Source organism: Lolium perenne, chromosome 6, assembly GCF_019359855.2.
Source record: "Lolium perenne isolate Kyuss_39 chromosome 6, Kyuss_2.0, whole genome shotgun sequence".
In the NCBI taxonomy this organism is placed as follows: domain Eukaryota; kingdom Viridiplantae; phylum Streptophyta; class Magnoliopsida; order Poales; family Poaceae; genus Lolium; species Lolium perenne.
The window spans coordinates 226,335,710-226,354,922 of record NC_067249.2 but is presented as its reverse complement, the minus strand read 5'-3'; the positions used below and the strand labels follow the sequence as shown (position 1 = coordinate 226,354,922).

Genomic DNA, 19,213 nt, shown 5'->3' with positions numbered 1-19,213 from the left:
CAACCCGTAGCCATTGACAAGTTAATACCTTGTCACTGTTGCCCCCCTCTTTAGCCACCGCTGTTTCGGTGTGCTCTTCTTCTTTCACGTGTTGACTTTCTCTTCTCCCGTCACACGCGAGTGGGGGTGTTGTGAAGTGTATATGTGGATTGCCTAGCCCTTTCCATCAGTTCGGACTTTTGGTTCAAGTGGCTAGTGCATGAAGCTTAACAGTGAACAGCCGTTTGCCATCGATCCCCATCTTGCGTCTGTGCCCACTAATCTTGCATCTCTGTCCCGACGCCACCTTCGCCGACAAAGCCACCGTCGTAGATCACGGCCGCAATATCAGCCTCATTGCATCCCGTTCAATAGGCCTACAAATCACTGGACGTGAGGGGAATGATACACGACATAAGGTCAATGCTGAGAGAGCAAACGTACCGAGACGTCCATCATCAGGGCAAATGACAACATCATGCATTTGTTTCACTATTGAGTACCACTATACAGCAAATGAGCAGACGCCTCGACGGAGTAGTTTAATTTGTAGACTTCGTAGAGCTTACGTAAAGTTCCAGCAAACAAGCAGATGCCCCGATGGAGTACTTGCTGCTAATTCTTTTGCAAAACAAAAAACAAAAAAAGAGAACTGCTGACGGTTGAACAGACGCGTCAATGCATCAATACAAACTATCAATAGCAGAAACTCATGCATCCGAGGAAATTTCTAGGATAGATTTACAACTCATATCAGATGTTCTCAAGAGCCAAAAGTAAGCGACACTGCAGTTAAGGAATAAGCAGGCTCCACACTAGTGAATAACATCAGAATAACGCCATACATATCAGACATCACACAATTCCAATATAAGCAAGGCTAATTACTCAGATGGGAGCATCGGGATCATTAGTTCAAGTTCAAAAGGTCCATCAGGCAACATCTAATCCAGTAAATCAGTCATAATGTTGGAGCGCTGGAGCAAGCTTTACTTGTTTCCAATCTCCATGAGCAGCCAATCCTTCCTCATGTCCATTGGGAGCGCCATAAGAGATTCGAACTGGCGATCATCACGGGTAAGAGTACTGTAAGCTCTTAGAATATCAGCACGGGCTAAGTCAGGTATCTCTTGGAGGGCCTTGAAGATTAGCTCAGAGGAAGTTGACTTGGTCACTTGCACATGCGCATGCACAGCTGGATTGCTTTCTCCAAGCAGGGTGATAGGCGCATCATTTGTTCGCCGCCTCTTTACAACCTCATTGCCTGGCAGGCAAAATTGACTGGATCGCATGTCAGCACTACCTTTACCATTTGTTTCAGAAACGAACTCTGCTGCTACCTCCTGAGAACTCTCAGCACCAGTCCTTGCACCTTCCATCACAGCATGGTCTTTGGAGCGAGTGGCAATAATGGCATCTGAGCATGTGGCACCTTTCTTTTGGGGAAACTCTGCTGCTACCGCTTGAGTCTCAGCACCGGTCCTTGCACCTTCTATCACTGCATGGTCTTTGGAGCATGTGACACTCATCGCATCTGAGCATGCGGGCCTTTTCTTTTGGGGAACCACTGCTGTTACAGCTTGACAACTCTCAGCACCAGTCCTTATGACTTCTTTCGTTGCTTGGTTTTTAGAGCATTTGACGCCAATTGCATTCGGGTGCTGAACAACTTTAGCTTTGTAGCATGTCGCACTTTTCTCTTGGGGGACCTTGTTTTCTACATCCTCCATCTGCCTTAGAAGGAATGGACGCAAAATGGCATGAAGCTTTGAAAGATGGGTTCTTATTTCCTCTTCATTTTGTTGTTCCTCACCTTCTTTGCCAGAAAATTTAAACCTTTAAGCAAGATTGTTGTCAGCTAGAGGCGCAAAATCAAATTTAATAAAGATAACTTTTAGCAAGCAACTTCAGTGTCTTTGTGTAACAAATTTGACACATAGTTTAACTGAAATACATGTAGATTGTTGTGAGAAATATATGATTGTTGCTTGATTCATCGGTAAGCATTTCAGCAAAGATAGCATATACCATGGAGATAAGCAAAATACAAAGTATAAAGCTATGATAATATTTAATTGACAATTTAGCAGACATAATATACTTAAGTACGAGAGATAACGATAATAAGCAAACAAGAGTTAATAGCATGCACGTTTGCTAATCCAGAAATTTCATTTCAAGTATTGTGCTTCACAAAGGCTAGAATTCTCGAATTTACAATAAGAAAACAAAAATAGTTTATATGGCAATAGAGCTTCTGACCCTTACTATGTGGCATTGTAGGACAACAGAGTTTCAGAACCTCGTGATATATAATTATTACATATAAGTACAGGAAAACCATTGCAAGAGTACTATTTGAATAGTGAAATCGGTAGAAGTATGAATTTACGACAGATAACTCATAGTAAGAGAATTTGTATTCCCTACTTTAACAGATCCATGTGCATTGGTTTAACCACAATAAGTACTTATCAAGACAATTCTAACTTAACAAGTCAGGGGAGATGTCTTGGCTAGGACCACCATCAGCATACCCATTCTGTTAAATCCCTACAAACTAGCCCAGGTTATCAATACAACAACAGGCCAATGGCAGGGAAAACCTTCCTGAAAGATAGGTAATGCTACACAAGAAAATTCAGGCAACTATCAATAAATGCCATTTGGCCTCATAACTGAAGGACACGAAGAGTTCTCCAGCTCACAAAAAATGAATGAAATGAAGAACATCATGTAAATGTGCATAAGATACAGGGTGATGAACGGTTTGAGTGTTAACTAGCAAATCATACCATGAATCAAATTCCTCAAGACATGAGAAGAGCACACGAGGCAAAGCAAACTTCAATAGCGACCGCAGATCTGCTAGGCTCTTTGTAGAATATGACCTTACCAAAAGGAGCTTATTATCCACTGGCAGGTGCTTTAGCTTTTCAAATATTTCGTACTCCCACTGCTTCGTTTGACTCCTCTGGAAAAATAAGTATGGAACTGGCATATAAATATAAGAGGGAGAAACTATAGAAGGACAATAATAGGGGCTCGTGTTTTTCTATCACCTCATCCACAACAACATATTTCCACTTATAATCAGCAAGCCATCGTTTGTCTAACATGGTCGTACGATGTGTAGTTAATATGATCGGAAAATCAGGGCCAACAGTTTTGTGCACTAACTCTTTCCTCCAGTTTGCCCGACTATTTTTATCTCCAAAATAAAGCAGTTTCTTCATAGTGGGGAACAGTCTGAAACCAAGCATGTCCAAGTAAGACATCAACTAACAGTGAATACAGTGTAACTTTAGAAACTTTACCTGAACCCACACGACCAGTATGGGATATCAGTCTTGTTCTCAGACGTAACTATCATGTATGGACCATGCAAACCATTCTCCTTGAGATGAGCAAGAAATAAAAGTGTCTGGTGTACTGCCCTGAATTCCACTGGATCCTCTATTATCCCATTTAGCCCATTCTGCCACAGCAATTTTAGCCACTTGACACCCTTTATGAAGTAAGGATTCACCCTGATACCAATCATTGATGGAATAAGCCTGTCTTGCTCTTTTTTCCACTTTTCTTCTTCTGTGAGGGCAGCTTCATCAGCAGTAGATTTTGTAGGTACTTCCTCGAGGAGAAGTTCCGAATAGCGCTGGGTTTGTGTCAGAATCTTATCTAACATGCTAAATTCTTGGTTAGAATCAAACACAGGTCTCTCAGATTCTGTCATCTTCACACAAAAGAGTCAAATCAGTGGAGAACCTCAACAGGCAAAATACAGACATTGCCCCAAGGAAAGCAAAATTACCTCATCCATCCAGGATTTTTTTTCAAGAGATCACCTCGTGCACCACGGATGTAGAAGGATCGGTAGCGTTGGCAGAGGCAGCTTCGATCTTAAACAGATGTACTTCAGCGCACCTGCGAGAAAACAAACATCTTCCTTAAGTATGAGCTTATGTTGCTTGATGGTGGCTTGCCAATCAGATCCACTGCCCATCCACGAAATGGCTGCGGTTTCACTATAGGATGCAAGTTTTCAGCTGGAGCACTTTCTATGGATCCATTTCATTCAACTAGTGAAAAAAAAAAACTTATTCTAGCCTTAGGCGCCTTTTGTTGATTTCTTATAACGGCTGTCCCAATATTGGTGCTGTTCGAGCTATGCAGCGGAAAAAGACTTACCCCCATTCGCCACAACGGACACCAGTCCTTCAAACATAAATCAGCAGCAGATTAAACCCCGAGAAACAGCACCACAAATCAGCAACCAACTTAAACCCAAACCAACACCATTTCATCAAATGCGTACAACCCATACTGCAGTATACCCAAACAAGCAAACGAGTAGATGGAAACACATAGCTTACAAGACTTCTACTACCTCCATCTAAAAATAGGTGTCTCACTTTTGTCTAGATAAGGATGTATCTAGACGCATTTTAGTTAGAGATACATCTATATCTAGATAAAGTTGAAACACCCATTTTTAGACGGCTCTAGACAACATCCTTGGTCTTTCAGGGGCCTTACCCCAACCACTACCATCGGGGGCTCCCCAGCTGCAGAGATAGCGCCCTTGGCGGAGGCGGAGGAGGGAGGGTGTGGGGAGGGACTACGACAACGGGGTCAATGTTCCCCCTATCGCCTCGGCAGAGACAAGAGGGGGTCGGTCTTCCAAATCACCACCAGATTAACTCCGACAAAAGAACACTCCAAATAAGTGACCATATGAAACTCTAACCAATACCACATCGTCAAATTTGTACCACCTCATACCACAGTATGCCCAAACAAGCAAACTAGTAGATCAAAACACATGTGTTACAAGAAATCTAGCACATGTTGCATTCTAGAGCTAATTCACCAACATTTTCTTTAAAGAATATGGTGCAGAAATAGAAAAATATTTCGCAAAAAACCTTTTCCACCAGCGAATCCTTCATAAGGAAAGGTTGCAAAGACCATATCTTGGGATTTCTCTTTGCAGAAACAGCAGATGAACTAACCAGATATTATAAAATGCATGAGAAACTAGGGGAAAAAGAGGGACATGAGAGGCAAAAGAGAAGTGGCCTGAACATTGAGAATGGGGCTCCAAAAGGGAGAGGGGTTTTCAGCACAGAGAGTGCCAACACATGATTCTTCTGTCAACACAATCCTGATCACTAATGACCAACACTCACTGCTTCACTACCAGTAAGAATTCCCAAAACACAGTTCCTTTCCCATTACAGCAGCGCAGCACAAAGGAAGATGTCATTAACGCTCTGTTTAGTTAAAATAATTGAATTGGTATGCTGGAATAAAGTGTAAATTTCAATTCACCCTGGAATGGAAATGTGCTATGGTTGCAATTTTGTTTGGACGCATAGGATTCGTTTCTTCTCAGCATTTGCACATACATGACAGAATTTTTTTATGTAGCCTCATTGTTGTACTTACACGTGATTCTTTGTACTTAACACGTAACTTTTGCACTCAACAGAAATTTATAATTACACGGTGTATCTATTCTCATACTAGAATAAATGAAATTTTTTAATGTTTGGAATGCATAAAGAACAAAATAACATGACAAGCTATAGCAATAGCCAATAAACCCTTTGGGGTAACCATTTCCGCCAATAAAAACCATATAAATAGTATTCAGCTATTCAGCAAGTGCATGAACTTTTTTTTAGATTAGCAAGTGCATAAGCATTTTAAAAAGATCCATCATTCAGCAGAGTCCTTACATTCTACATCAAATTAAAAGTGTCATGCATTCGAGCTCAAAGCAGAATTAAATCTTACAGAGTCACGGACAATATGGTTCTATCACAAAACCTGAATTAGGAAAGCCATTCAAATATGTCCTGCTGGTAAGCCAAGATCAAGGTAGAACACATAATACCCCATTATAAGCAATCATGCAATCTATTCAGCTCCCATTGATGCACGTCTAGTTTGGTAATCACCAAACATATCATTGAACGCAATATAGTTGACAAGTGACGGAAGGTTATTTTAGTTAAACACAGCTTCTCGTACAGTGTTACTTCAGACCCATCATACATATTTTTCAGAAAGTACCTCCTACATGCATCTACACGTCATCACTAAAGAGTCCAATCTCCCTTGGTCACAACAAGAATTGCATAAAGAAGTTCTCCTATTCCCCATTTTATTTTCCTCAGTTACACAAGAAAGCAAATCTAAAGATTGTATTGACATGCTGTAGCTACACATATTTCAAACAGAGCATACAAGCAGAAAAAAATGATGCAAGTAAATATTGCATAGCGTGTGAAGAAAGTTAATATGGGAAACATATTTACAATATAAACTAGCCATAACCATCGCCTCATACTCAGATGCTACAGCAGCAACATCAAAGTATTGCCATGTAATATTTGTTTGATAAGAGACTCAAAATACCCTACACCTGATTGATGCTGGTACAAGTTCAGTTGAAGAACTTGCATTGTTATTGGGGGGTTTCACATCAACTCGTAGTAAACTACAGTAGTAATGTCGAATGCATATGCCTGGATAACAATGATTGGATGCTTTTGAATCAACTCACAGCAGTAGTAAGTACAAGGCTGATTAGATAGCAAGGATTTGGGGATTTACTTACAAAAGATGCAACAAAAAATGGTAAAAGAAGACAGTACACAGTAGCACATCAAAGAATGGATAAAAATCGATCTTTCCATCCACATTAACTCGGGCTTGATTTTGTTTTTGTTTTGCGAATTACCTCGGGCTTGATCTGGTTGGCTGCCCAAAGTTTGTCACGAAACCGACCTGCAAGAGGCAAGATAGGATCAGATTTGTGCAACCAGGAAGGGGATTGAGAGTTAGGGGTGGCTTGATTTCTAGGGTTTCCATGACAGAACAGACAAGGGGGAGACGAGGTGCCATGGGAGGGGGTTAGAGGCGCTGGACATGGGGAATGGGAGAGGAGAAAGAAGGCTTCAGGCGGTGGCGGAACTCACCCGCGTCGCTGTTGCCGCCGCCGACGGGAGCTCCAGTCGCCTCCTGGTTCCTGGTTCTGCTATCCTTTCTGATCGATGTGGGTGAAGAAGAGCGCGGGGAAAAGGAGAGAAGAAAGAGCGCGCGCGCGTCCGAATTTTGGCCCAAACTGAGCGCGGGTACTCGGATTCGGCGGGCGCGGGCACCTCGTGGAATTGGAGTAGCTTTCTATTTTGGACAGTACCGCCGTACCGGGCGTTCCTGGCGGATTTTGGATTTTGGAGTGCATGCTAAAATGGATATATTTAAAACTAAAATGTGTTCAAAGATATTTTTACTAACATTAATTAATATATGAATTGGAGGGAGTAGAAAAAAAGGTTTGTCTATAAAAGAAGAAAAAAAGTCTAAGGTCGCTGAAGACCTCACCAGAACATTGTGATAAAAATGTGTGCTACTGTAGGAAAAACCTGACACCGTAGGAGACATCAACACAGACCTCGCTAGTAACCCCATAGCGTGCAATTGTAGTAAAACAATCGCAACATTATGGGAAGTTCATTGTATTATGGGAAGTTGTTCAAATTATTCAGCTGCAGGATGGTGTCAGAGACTCGTTGGTCTGGAAATGGATAAGTGATGGTGTGTTCTCGGTACAGTCAACATACAACATTCAGTTCGAGGCTCCAACTTTCATCTAACAGTTTGGGATTCCGACGCGCCACATAAATGCCAATTCTTTGTCCGGCTAGCTACCCTTGGAAGATGTCTCACCGATGACAATCTCGTGAAGAGGATCATTCCGCATAACCCCATATGCCCTCTTTGCCATTTCATCAAGAATCTGTTAACTCACTTGCTGCTGAACTGCTCCTTCGCACAACAGGTGTGGGCTCTGGTATTGAATCAGTGTAACATGCTGACTAATGCAAATTTGGCTAGCGCAACCTCCTTTGTTGACTGGTGGACTGAGCAGGTGATTGGGTTGAACAAGTATTCCAGGCGTCCTACAAACTCTTTTGTCACGATTGTTTCCTGGGAGATCTGGAAGGAACGCAACAACCATATATGAGACTACCTCCGATTGGTGTGATGCTGGCAAGATCCTTGTGAACGATCTCCTCAGAAGACCAAGAGAGCCAGACTGATGTCTTTTTTTTCTGGACTGATGTTCTCTTGTTAGTTGTTCTGTTTTGTAGTTGGTTTTTCTTTATTTGTGCTTTGCACGGCTTTAACTGGTACTGGAACATTTTCTTTCTCTTCTATGATGATCAATGAAAGCAGCATGTCTGCCTTTCGTAAAAAAACAATTGTAGGAAAAAAATCCTAGGTTACAAACCCAGGGAACGAAGAACTCGTCGAAGACATCAACGGGGCCCGATGGCTGCTTGATGAGGGGAAACCCAGTGGATCCTCCTTTAGTTGATGCCCGATCTTTCACAGCGAGAATCTGGGGTAGAGAATCCTCCCAACAACGCGATAAACGCAGCCTGGAGAAGAGGGAACGAATCCAGCAAGCAACGGATCGATGAACGATACGCCTCAAAACCTGAGCTAGACAATCCTTGATGAACACAAGAACCTTCGCAGCGGATATAATAGATAAACGGTAGCGCCGTACCCCCGGAGGGATGATACATGTGAACACACGCAATGGGGAAAACTCTAATCTTTAGTCTAAACTTAGCTACCTCTAACCCTAGTCGCACCTCCACTTATATGAGGGGAAGAGGTGGCCGGCCAGCCTTGCTAGGCTAGGGCGCCCCACTTGGGCCTAACCTGGTTTGGCTTGGACAGGCCCAATACCAAACGCAACACTAATTTAACCTAATTGGCCCACCACATGACCTGGCTACATTATTATCTCCTAATAACAAGACTATAATAAAATACTGGTACAACCTTAGACCCAATTATCATCTCAATGGCTGTCCTAGAGTACCAGGCCTGGATATCCATATCATCTCTCCCCTTCTTCAAGCGTTGTCCCCAACGCGTGAGGGTCTTCTGGAAAAAGGTGACGTGATATGAACATGACACGTCCTCGCCGTCCTCAAGTCTTGCTTGCCTTCCACACCACAACCTCCATCGCGGCCTTCTTGACTTGATACAGCACTTGGCGCCTCCTTTCTTCTCCACATGAGCTTGGACTTCGGCGCCAAGACCTTCTTCTTGCGAGGTTTTGATGGACCTCTGTGTCGCTGAACATGACCCTACACAAGATGTGTAATGCCTGGGCCACATAAGTGTCTCACACATCCATTCTTGCCTCGATGCATCCGATGTGTCGCGGAAAACTGGACTGCAGTACTCCTAGCACGGTAGTGCCGCTGCCCACTGTCTCCACTGACGCGCTCTCCTCCCACTCTTCCCATGCGCATCTGCGCCATATGCACTGACACATCATCAGCACAAACATCATCACTCTGCATACTAGCATCAACATAAACTGGAACTGTAGCACATGCTGCAACATCCACATCAACAACAAGTGTAGCTTCATCCGGCTTGTCACCAACAAGAACTGGCTTGTCATCTACAAGCATGGCTGAAACAACACCAACATCAATGCTCGGAACATCATGCACCTCTTGCTGCACTTTAGGCTTGTGCAACTTCTCTTTATGCACCACTAACTCCACATCGGACTTGATATGATCATCACCCATAGGCTTCAAAGTCCGTTGTTTGCCACCATGCATAAAAGAATATGTATTTGCTCGCCCAGCATGTGTCGCATTGCGATCATACTGCCAAGAACGCCCAAGTAGCAATCCACACACCTCCAATTGCAACACATCGCACTCTATCTCATCAACATAGTCATCAACTGTAAATGGCACACGCACCTTCTGAGTAATTTTCAGCATACCACAACTATTCAACCACTCAATACGTTTAGGTTCAGGAAGACGCCATGTAGACAACCCCAATGCTGCCACCATCGCCTTGCTAATGCCACTAGTACAGCTACCACCATCAATCATCAACTTGCAAGCCTTGCCCTTGATAAAGCACTGAGTCTGAAACAAACTCCACCGCTGACCCTTGTCAACTGTCTTGCAAGCATCATCTTGTACCCTCTTGAGTTGCATATTCAACCCGCTCAATGGTACATCTTCCTCAACAGTCACAATAGCTCTATTGGTATTAGAGCCAGGTTTCCTCTCCTCTGAAGATATCACCTCGTCCTCAGTGACTGTTGGTAGTGGAACAACCTTCTTAATAGGAACTATGCACTTGTCCACTTTCTCTATTGCATGTACAACTCGGGATGGCTGCTCACTCTCCTCCATGTATGGTAACACAAAACCACTATGAAGAAAAGTTTTGTAATCCTCCCAAGTTTCAGCAAATTCACCTCTGCCCACCGCATCATGCCAGCAACGTTCTAATGCCTCGTCCACACGCCGTAGAGCAAGATAATATGCATAAGAGCCATTGAACTTCCTATTGTATGTGCGACATCGAGCAAAACACAACTCCATGTTCCTCTCCCAATCTTCATAGTCCTGAACTGTCGCAAGATGGTGTAGATACCAACGAAGACTGGACGGTGAACGTTCTTCTCCCTTCAAGCAGTCCAGATAGTCATTGAAAACCTTACTAGACTTCTTCAAAAGAGGACACCTCATGACCAGAACATCGCCCGGAAACGAAGCAGCATCATCAACAACAACAGCCAACGTCGTCGGAGAAACAGCAGAAGCAGCAGCAGCCTGCCCGGCCCAGAGCCCGGCTGAACCGGCCTCGAAACCAGCCGATCCGGCCTGGGATCCGGTCAAACCGGCCTGGGGACCGGTCGGTCCGGCCAGGAACCCGGTCAGACCGGCCTGGTGGTCGGCCGCGCGTCTGGGCGGCACAGTAGCGGTGCCGGTTGGCGTCAGCACCTGGTCCGGTCCAGGCCGGCTGGACCCGGTCTGGAGCCCGGTTGACCGGCTGGTTGACCGGCCCGGCCGGTCCTGGGTCCGGTCGGCCGGCCCTGGCACCGGGGCGCGTCGCGAAACGTCTTCCTCTGCCCGATTCCAGACGCGAATTTTCGCGATTTTGACCTCCGAAACAGCCATGGATGACCTCCAAACTGCACCAAACAACGCCAAACTTCCTCCAACTCAACTTCCTTCGACCGAGAGCCAATCTCCTCCGATCTAGAGCCAATCTTTTCCGATGCAGACCGATCCAAAGAGATCGATCCACAAAACCTCGCCGTGAGCAACCCAGTAATCTGATACCAGATGATGAGGGGAAACCCAGTGGATCCTCCTTTAGTTGATGCCCGATCTTTCACAGCGAGAACCTGGGGTAGAGAATCCTCCCAACAACGCGATGAACGCAGCCTGGAGAAGAAGGAACGAATCCAGCAAGCAAAGGATCGATGAACGATACGCCTCAAAACCTGAGCTAGACAATCCTTGATGAACACAAGAACCTTCGCAGTGGATATAATAGATAAACGGCAGCGCCGTACCCCCAGAGGGATGATACACGTGAACACACGCAATGGGGAAAACCCTAATCTTTAGTCTAAACTTAGCTACCTCTAACCCTAGCCGCACCTCCACTTATATGAGGGGAAGAGGTGGCCGGCCAGCCTTGCTAGGCTGGGGTGCTTGCGCACAGTTGACGTGGGCGTAGTAGCTTCCTTGTGACGGTAAAGCACTCGTCCGTTGGGAACCCCAAGAGGAAGGTATGATGTGTACAGCAGCAAGTTTTCCCTCAGTAAGAAACCAAGGTTTATCGAACCAGTAGGAGCCAAGAAGCACGTTGAAGGTTGATGGCGGCGGAGTGTAGTGCGGCGCAACACCAGGGATTCCGGCGCCAACGTGGAACCTACACAACACAATCCAAGTGAAAGATCGAGATGTCGCCTAGAGGGGGGGTGAATAGGCAATTACAAACTCTTGCGGATTTGTCTTGTAAGAATGCGGAATTAAACTATCGTTTAGTTTACAAGCACAAACCCTAAATATGCTAAGCTCAACTAAGTGTAACAATAGCAACTAGAGCTAAGCAAGATAGGCACAAGATATATGTAGCACAAGTGATAGCAAGATATATGTACTTCAAGCACGATGGCTATCACAAGGAAAGAGAGCTCGGGTATAGAAATAACCGAGGCACGCGGAGACGAGGATGTATTCCCGTGTTCCCTTGCTTTGCAACAAGGTACGTCACGTTTGGAAGAGTGGAGGTCCCACGAAGGATTCCCCGCGCCACGAAGGCTCACCCTATTCTCCGAACCACACCCACGAAGGATAATGGCCCTTTCCTTATGGTTAGCTTTTCCTCCGCTCCGGAGATGGCAAGCTCCACAACCACTTCACAAGCTCCACGAAGGAGAAGCCCGGGCCCCTTCACAATCTTCCACGAAGAGATCACCGAGACACCAACCAAGCCAACTAGGAGGTCACCCTCCAAGAGTAACAAGCTCACGGTCTCTCACTCGAACAAATCGTGGTGGAGAGCTCAACACTATGCAATGGTGCAAAGCAAGAACACCGGAGGTGTTCAAGTCCTTCACACTCAAATCCCACCAAAGCAACGAATGCTAGGATGAGATTGGAGAGGAAGAACAAGGGGGAAAGTCAACCAAAGACTCCAAGATCTAGATCCCAAGAGATTCCCTCACTTAGAGAAGAAACGGTTTGGTGGAAGTGTAGATCTAGATCTCCTCTCTCAAATCCTCAAATATGAGCAAGAACGGTTGGAGGAATCAAGGGAGAGAGCAACTTCTTCAAATGCAACAATGGAGGTGAGAGAAAGGGGAAGAAGTTGTTGCTCAAGGTGGAAGAAGGGCTATTTATAGTCTAGGGAGAAAAATAACCGTTGGGGAGAAAACCGGGTGAAAATCGGATAAAAAAGGCTAAAAAAGACAGCCCAGCCGGCCAGCAGGCCGGCCGACCGGATCCTAGGCCGGAGAGGCCGGTGGCCTGTCCGGTCGGACCGGCCCACCGACCGGGGCTGGGCAGAGGCGCGCTGGGCGGCAGATGAGCTTCAGGCGCGCGGGGGAGGAGCCTGGCCGCGTGGGCCGCGGCGGCCCAGCAGCGCCGGGCGGCGCGGAGTGCGAGCCGCGCGCGGGCGCGACGGGCGCGGGCGGACGGGTGGTGGCCCGGTTAAGGTCCGATCGGACCGGAGGGCTAGCTGGGCTGCCCGGTGCGTGGGCCGGTGGCCGCCGGTCCGGTTGGCGCCCGGTGCGGACCGGGTGGGCCGGCGTGCGGCCCGGCAGGCCGGGCGGCAACCGGCCGCCTCCCCCCTTTTTTTCTTTCCTTTTTCTTTTTCTCTTTTACCTTTTCTTTAATAACTATTGCTCCCGAACTCCGATTGACATGAAACTAATTTCGTTGGAAAGATAACAACAAGTGCTATTCAATAGAAAGTGCAAACTCAAGAAACTGTAGGAGGGGATTTTATCATGAATATAAAAGGGTAGAACCTTATATCATGAATACCCGGTAAAATCACCCAACCTCGAAAACGCAATAGAAGATGCATGCGAACTCCGTTTTCGATGAACTTGGGCTTGTTGTAAAGCTAGCAACAAGCTCAAGAACCTCACATAGAGAAACACCAAGAAGCAATAAGGATATGCAAAGTATGCAAGGGGTTGAGCTCCCTAAGACGATGTGATCAAGTTACTCAACCGAAAGCCCCTCTTAATAGTGCGGCTATCTATCCTATAATCCGGTCTCCCAACATCCACCTTGAGACCGGTAAAAGGAAAACCTAGCAAGGCCATACCTTTGCCTTGCGCATCCCGCTTGATCTTGATGATAACTCTTCAAGCTTCACTCAAGCCGGAATGCCTCTCTTGACCAATGTTGCTTCGTGAAGACTCACAAATGCTCCCCCATACACTATGATGGGAAAGCTCCATTGATGCACATCTTCACAAGTCCATTATCATCAAATGGACGGCAAGCTTCAAGTATGTGATTCACTTGAGACGCTCATCTTGAACTTTCCCAACTCAACCTTGTATCGATGATCTTGATGCCAATACACAAGATATACATTTATCTTCATGGCATCCATACTTGAATCCAACACATGGAGAGCAAGTAGTACCTATGGAATATTCCTTCATATAAACTCAATGAAAACATTAGTCCATAGGGGTTGTCATTAATTACCAAAACCACACATAGGGGCAATGTACCCTTACAATCTCCCCCATTTTGGTAATTGATGACAACCACAATAAGAGGGTTTATATAATGAATATTAGTGACAAGTACGCAACTTATCCGAGAATAAGTTGTATACAAGAGGTTGTATTTGATATGGTCAAGTAACACAAAGCTACTAGCCCATATCAAAACCGGCTCTACTCACACAACTACAACAAATGCAATGGATGTGAGTAGAACCAATATATATAGAGAAAACTCCCCCACAATGTGTGCACGTGTGATGAACATGAATTCATTGCATACATTGTCAAGATTAACCTTTGGGATAGTTTCCACTATATATATACAACCATGCAAGACATATAAATATGGAATGCATGAGAGGCAAAACACCTAAGCACAAACCAAACTTAAGTATAAAACCATTCCCTTAAACCCTCTAAACTTCTCCCCCATTGGCATCGATTGTCAAAATGGGTGAAAAATTTAGAAGGCCAATATAATGTGAGTTCCTCCCCAAAGTGTGCACTTCTCATAATTTGAGTGGAATCAAGTGCACATATCCAATGATGAATACTTGAAGGAAATCAAACTATATTGAGGATCAAAGATTGCATAAAGATAACATGGTGAAGTGAGCTTCAACAAATAAAGCAAGCAATCAAGGATCCAATTGGACAAACAAAGATATCATGATAAGAGAGATATAGTGCTCAAAAAATAAGTAAGCTCCCCAAGGTTCGTGCACAATTTATAATGTTTGCATTTGAATACAATATGCACAAACATGGAATCCTCACTCCCTATATATCATTTAGAACACAACTAAGATAAAGAGAGTATGCTTATCAAGAACAACTTTAGTCCAACAATTACGAGATATGAGTGCATGAAGAAAATAAATAAACCAAGCACTCATAAATTTTCTTTACCAACCCACTAAAAACAAAAGGGGTAAAAGATGGTCGGCAAAGAACAAGGATATCAAGATGATGGATTAACGCTCTTATGTATATGAGTTTCTAAAGTGGACAAAGTGATCCATAAAGAAACATGCACACACAAGAGGTTAACAAAATAGATAAGACAAGATATCCAAGATGAAGTCATAAAATATACCAAAGGATGTTTGCTTAAGAAGCATATATAGCCTATGGCTCCAATTTTCACTTAAGGTATATGAATGAACTTCAACCAAGTTAAACCTCAAAAACATCACAACTAACAATAAGGGAAATAGAGCTAGTTGGAGTGTTTTGAGAAAGGCAACAAGTATCATAAATATGGATTTATTTCGCAATTTCATCAATATTGCACATAAGAGCTCTTTGAGGAATTGATATGCAATAAATTGCTAGAGGGCATATTTGGGTAGGTGAATCATAGACATGATGTATATATATTCCCAACATATGCATCTTCTCAAATTACTCAAATGTACAATAAAAAGTCTTACTTAAAAAAATGAGTTTTCAAGAACCGCAATATTTTTGAAATAAATAATTTCATGCCAAGATACAACCTACAAGAGGTTGGATGCTATATGAGAATGCATGAATAAGATACTTGTTACCGAGATAGCAATGGCTTGATGTAGTAGATAAGAGTTCATCGATCATCCTAGCTTGACTCCAATTCTCATATGGCGACAACACCTTCCTTATAGATGAGACAAGCCTCCATTGCATCTCCAATGTACCTAAAACATTATTCAAGTACATCTTGGTCCCCAAACTTATTGGGTCCAACATGGTTAGACTAACCACAATATATAGGACACACTCCATATAAATATGTGCATATTTAGATGAAGTTTGAATTTCATGCACATCTTAGCCATTTAGGATTTGATGGAGTATATCCTACATAATGGATCAAAAGAAAGCAAGCATGCTACAAGTATAAACAAATTACATATAAGCATGCACCAAAACCTTTAAAGATCCAAGAAAGATATACTTTGGACAAAACACCAAAAGAATTAAATAAGGCATAGAGGTGCCACAAAACAAATTTGTTGTCCAAGTTATATCTAAGAAGCAAATCTCAAAAGATTTGTTCAACAAAGTTCAACAAATGAACTAAGAAGAAACCATTGAGCATAGAGGATGAAATAAAGCAAACATGCTCAAAGATTTATCTCATTCAAGCTAATAAAATATGTAAGAAGGAATGAGATAGCAAACTCCCCAAAAGAGCAAGGTTCGAACAAATAAACCAAACCCTCACTTTTCACAATGGCACAATGTACCGTAAAGAAAAGGTATGTATTCCAAAACAAACACTTGATATGAATCAAGAGGATTTATCAAAAGATTTTTCAAAGGGACAAGGAAGACATATGGGAGCTATAAAGATTTCTTGGAAATAAAATAAGGAAGTAAGAAGCAATCCAAGATGAAGATGATCCATAAATTCAACCACATACAAGGTTGTCAATTGTCAAAGACAATGAGAATATTGGAATTAACTTCCGGTGGTATATTTCAACAAAGATAGTAAGGATCAACTTCACAATAAAAGGCATAGGATAAGTATATAGAATTAAGCACTATGCACGGATGAAGATTCTTGATAGCTTCAAATAGTCAAACAATCACGCACGGCAATGATTAGAATAACTTAAAGCAACGGTGTCCCAAATAAGATATAGAGATATGTATTTGAGGGAAATCGTACCAAGAATTTCTTACTCAAACAAGAACCCATAAGATGAGTAATAAAAGATTTTTAATAGGAGTGGAGCTTGTTTGAGCAAACATGCCACTTAGGAACAAGATAATTAAGAGTATCAACTAAAAGTGGCAAAACCTCATATGTTCACATTTCCTAGGTTTGTGATATGTACAAAACATATTACTCCCCCATAATGTGATAAAGCATTTCTTCTTAATCAAGAGGCAATTGAAATACGACTAGAGATGATTAACGGACATTTAGAATTTGACTTTCTCATGAGTATGACACACCACATAGTGGCTAGATAATCTTGCAATATCAATACTAAGTGGTGATACCCATATACACACATTTTATAGAGGAGAAATGCACAAAGCATAACACTCCCCCAAAATGGGATGTTCCATTAATAACTCAAAGAGAGCCAAATAAAATATCATCAAGATGCATTAGGCTCAAAACAATACACAAGTATATGATGAGTCAAACAAACATACTTGAATACACAAGATAGGCAAGTAAGATACAACATATACAAACACATATTTGATACAAAACCAAACATGCAAAGGGGCAAGTAACTTACAATAAACATGGAGATTTGAAGCATAAGTTACCGCAAGGAGGAACATTGGATATAAGATATAGATGATGATCCATATGACTTGGCTTGGTCAAAGTATAATATATGAAGATCCCTTAATTCTTCATGAAGTAGCCAAGTCTCCAATGCCCTCCAAATGCACCTATTGATCAAGTTTGAGATTGTTGGTCCCCAACCAAGTTGGGTCCTAAGAGGTTAGTCACAATAGGCTTGGCAACCCAAATGGTCCTTTTCTTGAGACCACTTTGAGTTCCAACAAACTTGGCAAACACATTGCCATCCTTATCCTTCCCTAGAGAATAATCATCATCAACAATTATAGGGTTAGATAAGGTACCACCTAAGCAAGAAGAAGCAAAGTGCCCCTTCTTACGACATAAGTAGCAAGTGTTCCCCTTTTTCTTCTTTATTGATTTCTTCTCTTGGGGAACAATATCTTGATTCTTCTTGGGAAGTGGCCTATCTTCAACTTGAGGTCGTGCATGAGCTTGACCTTGACCTTGTGGCCATTTCCCTTGTTGTTTCTTACTCAAGTGCTTCTTCTTCTTCAATGGGCATGATCTAACATGGTGCCCTTCAACTTTGCACTTGAAGCAAACAATCTTGGCCGAATCCTTGACTTTGTCTTGGCCCTTCTTCTTGTTGTTCTTGTTCTTGGACTTGATCTTGTTATTGGAGTTGAATCCAAGCCCACTTTTGTCATTGGGGGATTGTTGCACGCTTAGCATCTTGTCAAGTGCGGATTTCCCTTCATGACGCTTTTCCAAATCTTTCTTCAAAGAAAGGACTTGAGCCTCGAGCTCTTTTATTTCCTCTACATGGTTAGTAGAAATACAAGTACTAGAGGAAGTGGAAGCTTCATCGTTAGAGCAACAAGGCAAAGCAAGTAATCCAACACAAGGTGTATCAATAGTTTGACTAGATGGATTACAAGGACTAGCACATGAAAGTATAGCATTTGTAGTAGAGATTGTGCTAATGTCCACATGAGGCTCACAAGATGTTACCTTAGTGATACAAGCCTCATGAACTAACTTTAGCTCATTGTAGGAAGTTAAAAGATCCTCAAGAGAGTGTGAGAGCGTTTTATTGCTTTCTTCCAATTCCCTACAATTGCTAGTTAGCCAATCAAGTTGAGCCCTTAGCTCAACATTCTCCTCTAAGGTAGATGCTTCACAAGAAATAGAGTTAGTTGCACAAGCATCAACAATAGATTTTTCATTTTCAAGCTCATAGGATTCAATTTTTTGTGTGAGCATAAAATTAGTATGCTTCTCATCTTTTAGCTCTTGCTTGAGGAGATTGAATCTCATTCTCCCATTTTCAACATGGGACTCGAACTCCACTATGGTTTCCCTATATTTATTCAAGGTATCCATAGAGTGTTCGAGATTAGCACGAGCTTCTTTATTACCATGAAGAGAAGCATATATCGTTGCCATATTATGCACCAAGGTATTATATTCTTCATCATTATCATCATCATCACTCTCATCATTAGAGGAAGTGTTAGGAGTCAAAGTAGGAGATACCTTTGATCCACTTGCCATAAGGCACATGTGCATACCGGAGGATGAAGATGAAGATATTCTTGAATCCTCATTTGAAAGCATGTCTTGATCCATAGAGTGTTCGGTTTCCTCTACATTGTTAGTCAACAAACAACTAGAGGAAATATAAGCATTTTGATTATGGGAGCAAGACAAGGTAAGCATATCATCATGAGATCTATGTAAACAATTTACACATGATATGCAAGGACTATCAACACAAGCATGTAGATTATTTTCAATGCTAGATGTGTTTAAGTCCAAAGAGGAAACATTGCAATGAGATAGAGATGAAGAGTCATCACTAT

At 42.9% G+C, this 19,213-nt stretch overlaps 1 protein-coding gene across 2 annotated transcripts; it reads right to left on the bottom strand.

Annotated features, from left to right (window-relative positions):
- Positions 1-658: 658 nt before the first annotated feature.
- Positions 659-7,157, bottom strand: LOC127305855 (ATP-dependent DNA helicase DDM1). 2 transcript variants are annotated; one of them, XM_051336436.2, is made up of 7 exons: positions 6,966-7,157; positions 6,728-6,774; positions 3,791-3,903; positions 3,297-3,705; positions 3,042-3,228; positions 2,775-2,953; positions 659-1,815 (listed from the first exon to the last, which is right to left on the bottom strand). In XM_051336436.2, the coding sequence occupies exons 4-7, from the start codon at positions 3,662-3,664 to the stop codon at positions 969-971; spliced, it is 1,581 nt and encodes a 526-aa protein (XP_051192396.1). In that variant the 5' UTR covers positions 3,665-3,705; positions 3,791-3,903; positions 6,728-6,774; positions 6,966-7,157; the 3' UTR covers positions 659-968. The 2 variants fall into 2 exon arrangements, with proteins under 2 accessions (XP_051192396.1, XP_051192395.1); XM_051336435.2 differs by having other exon boundaries at positions 3,297-3,712; positions 6,966-7,156.
- Positions 7,158-19,213: the final 12,056 nt, after the last annotated feature.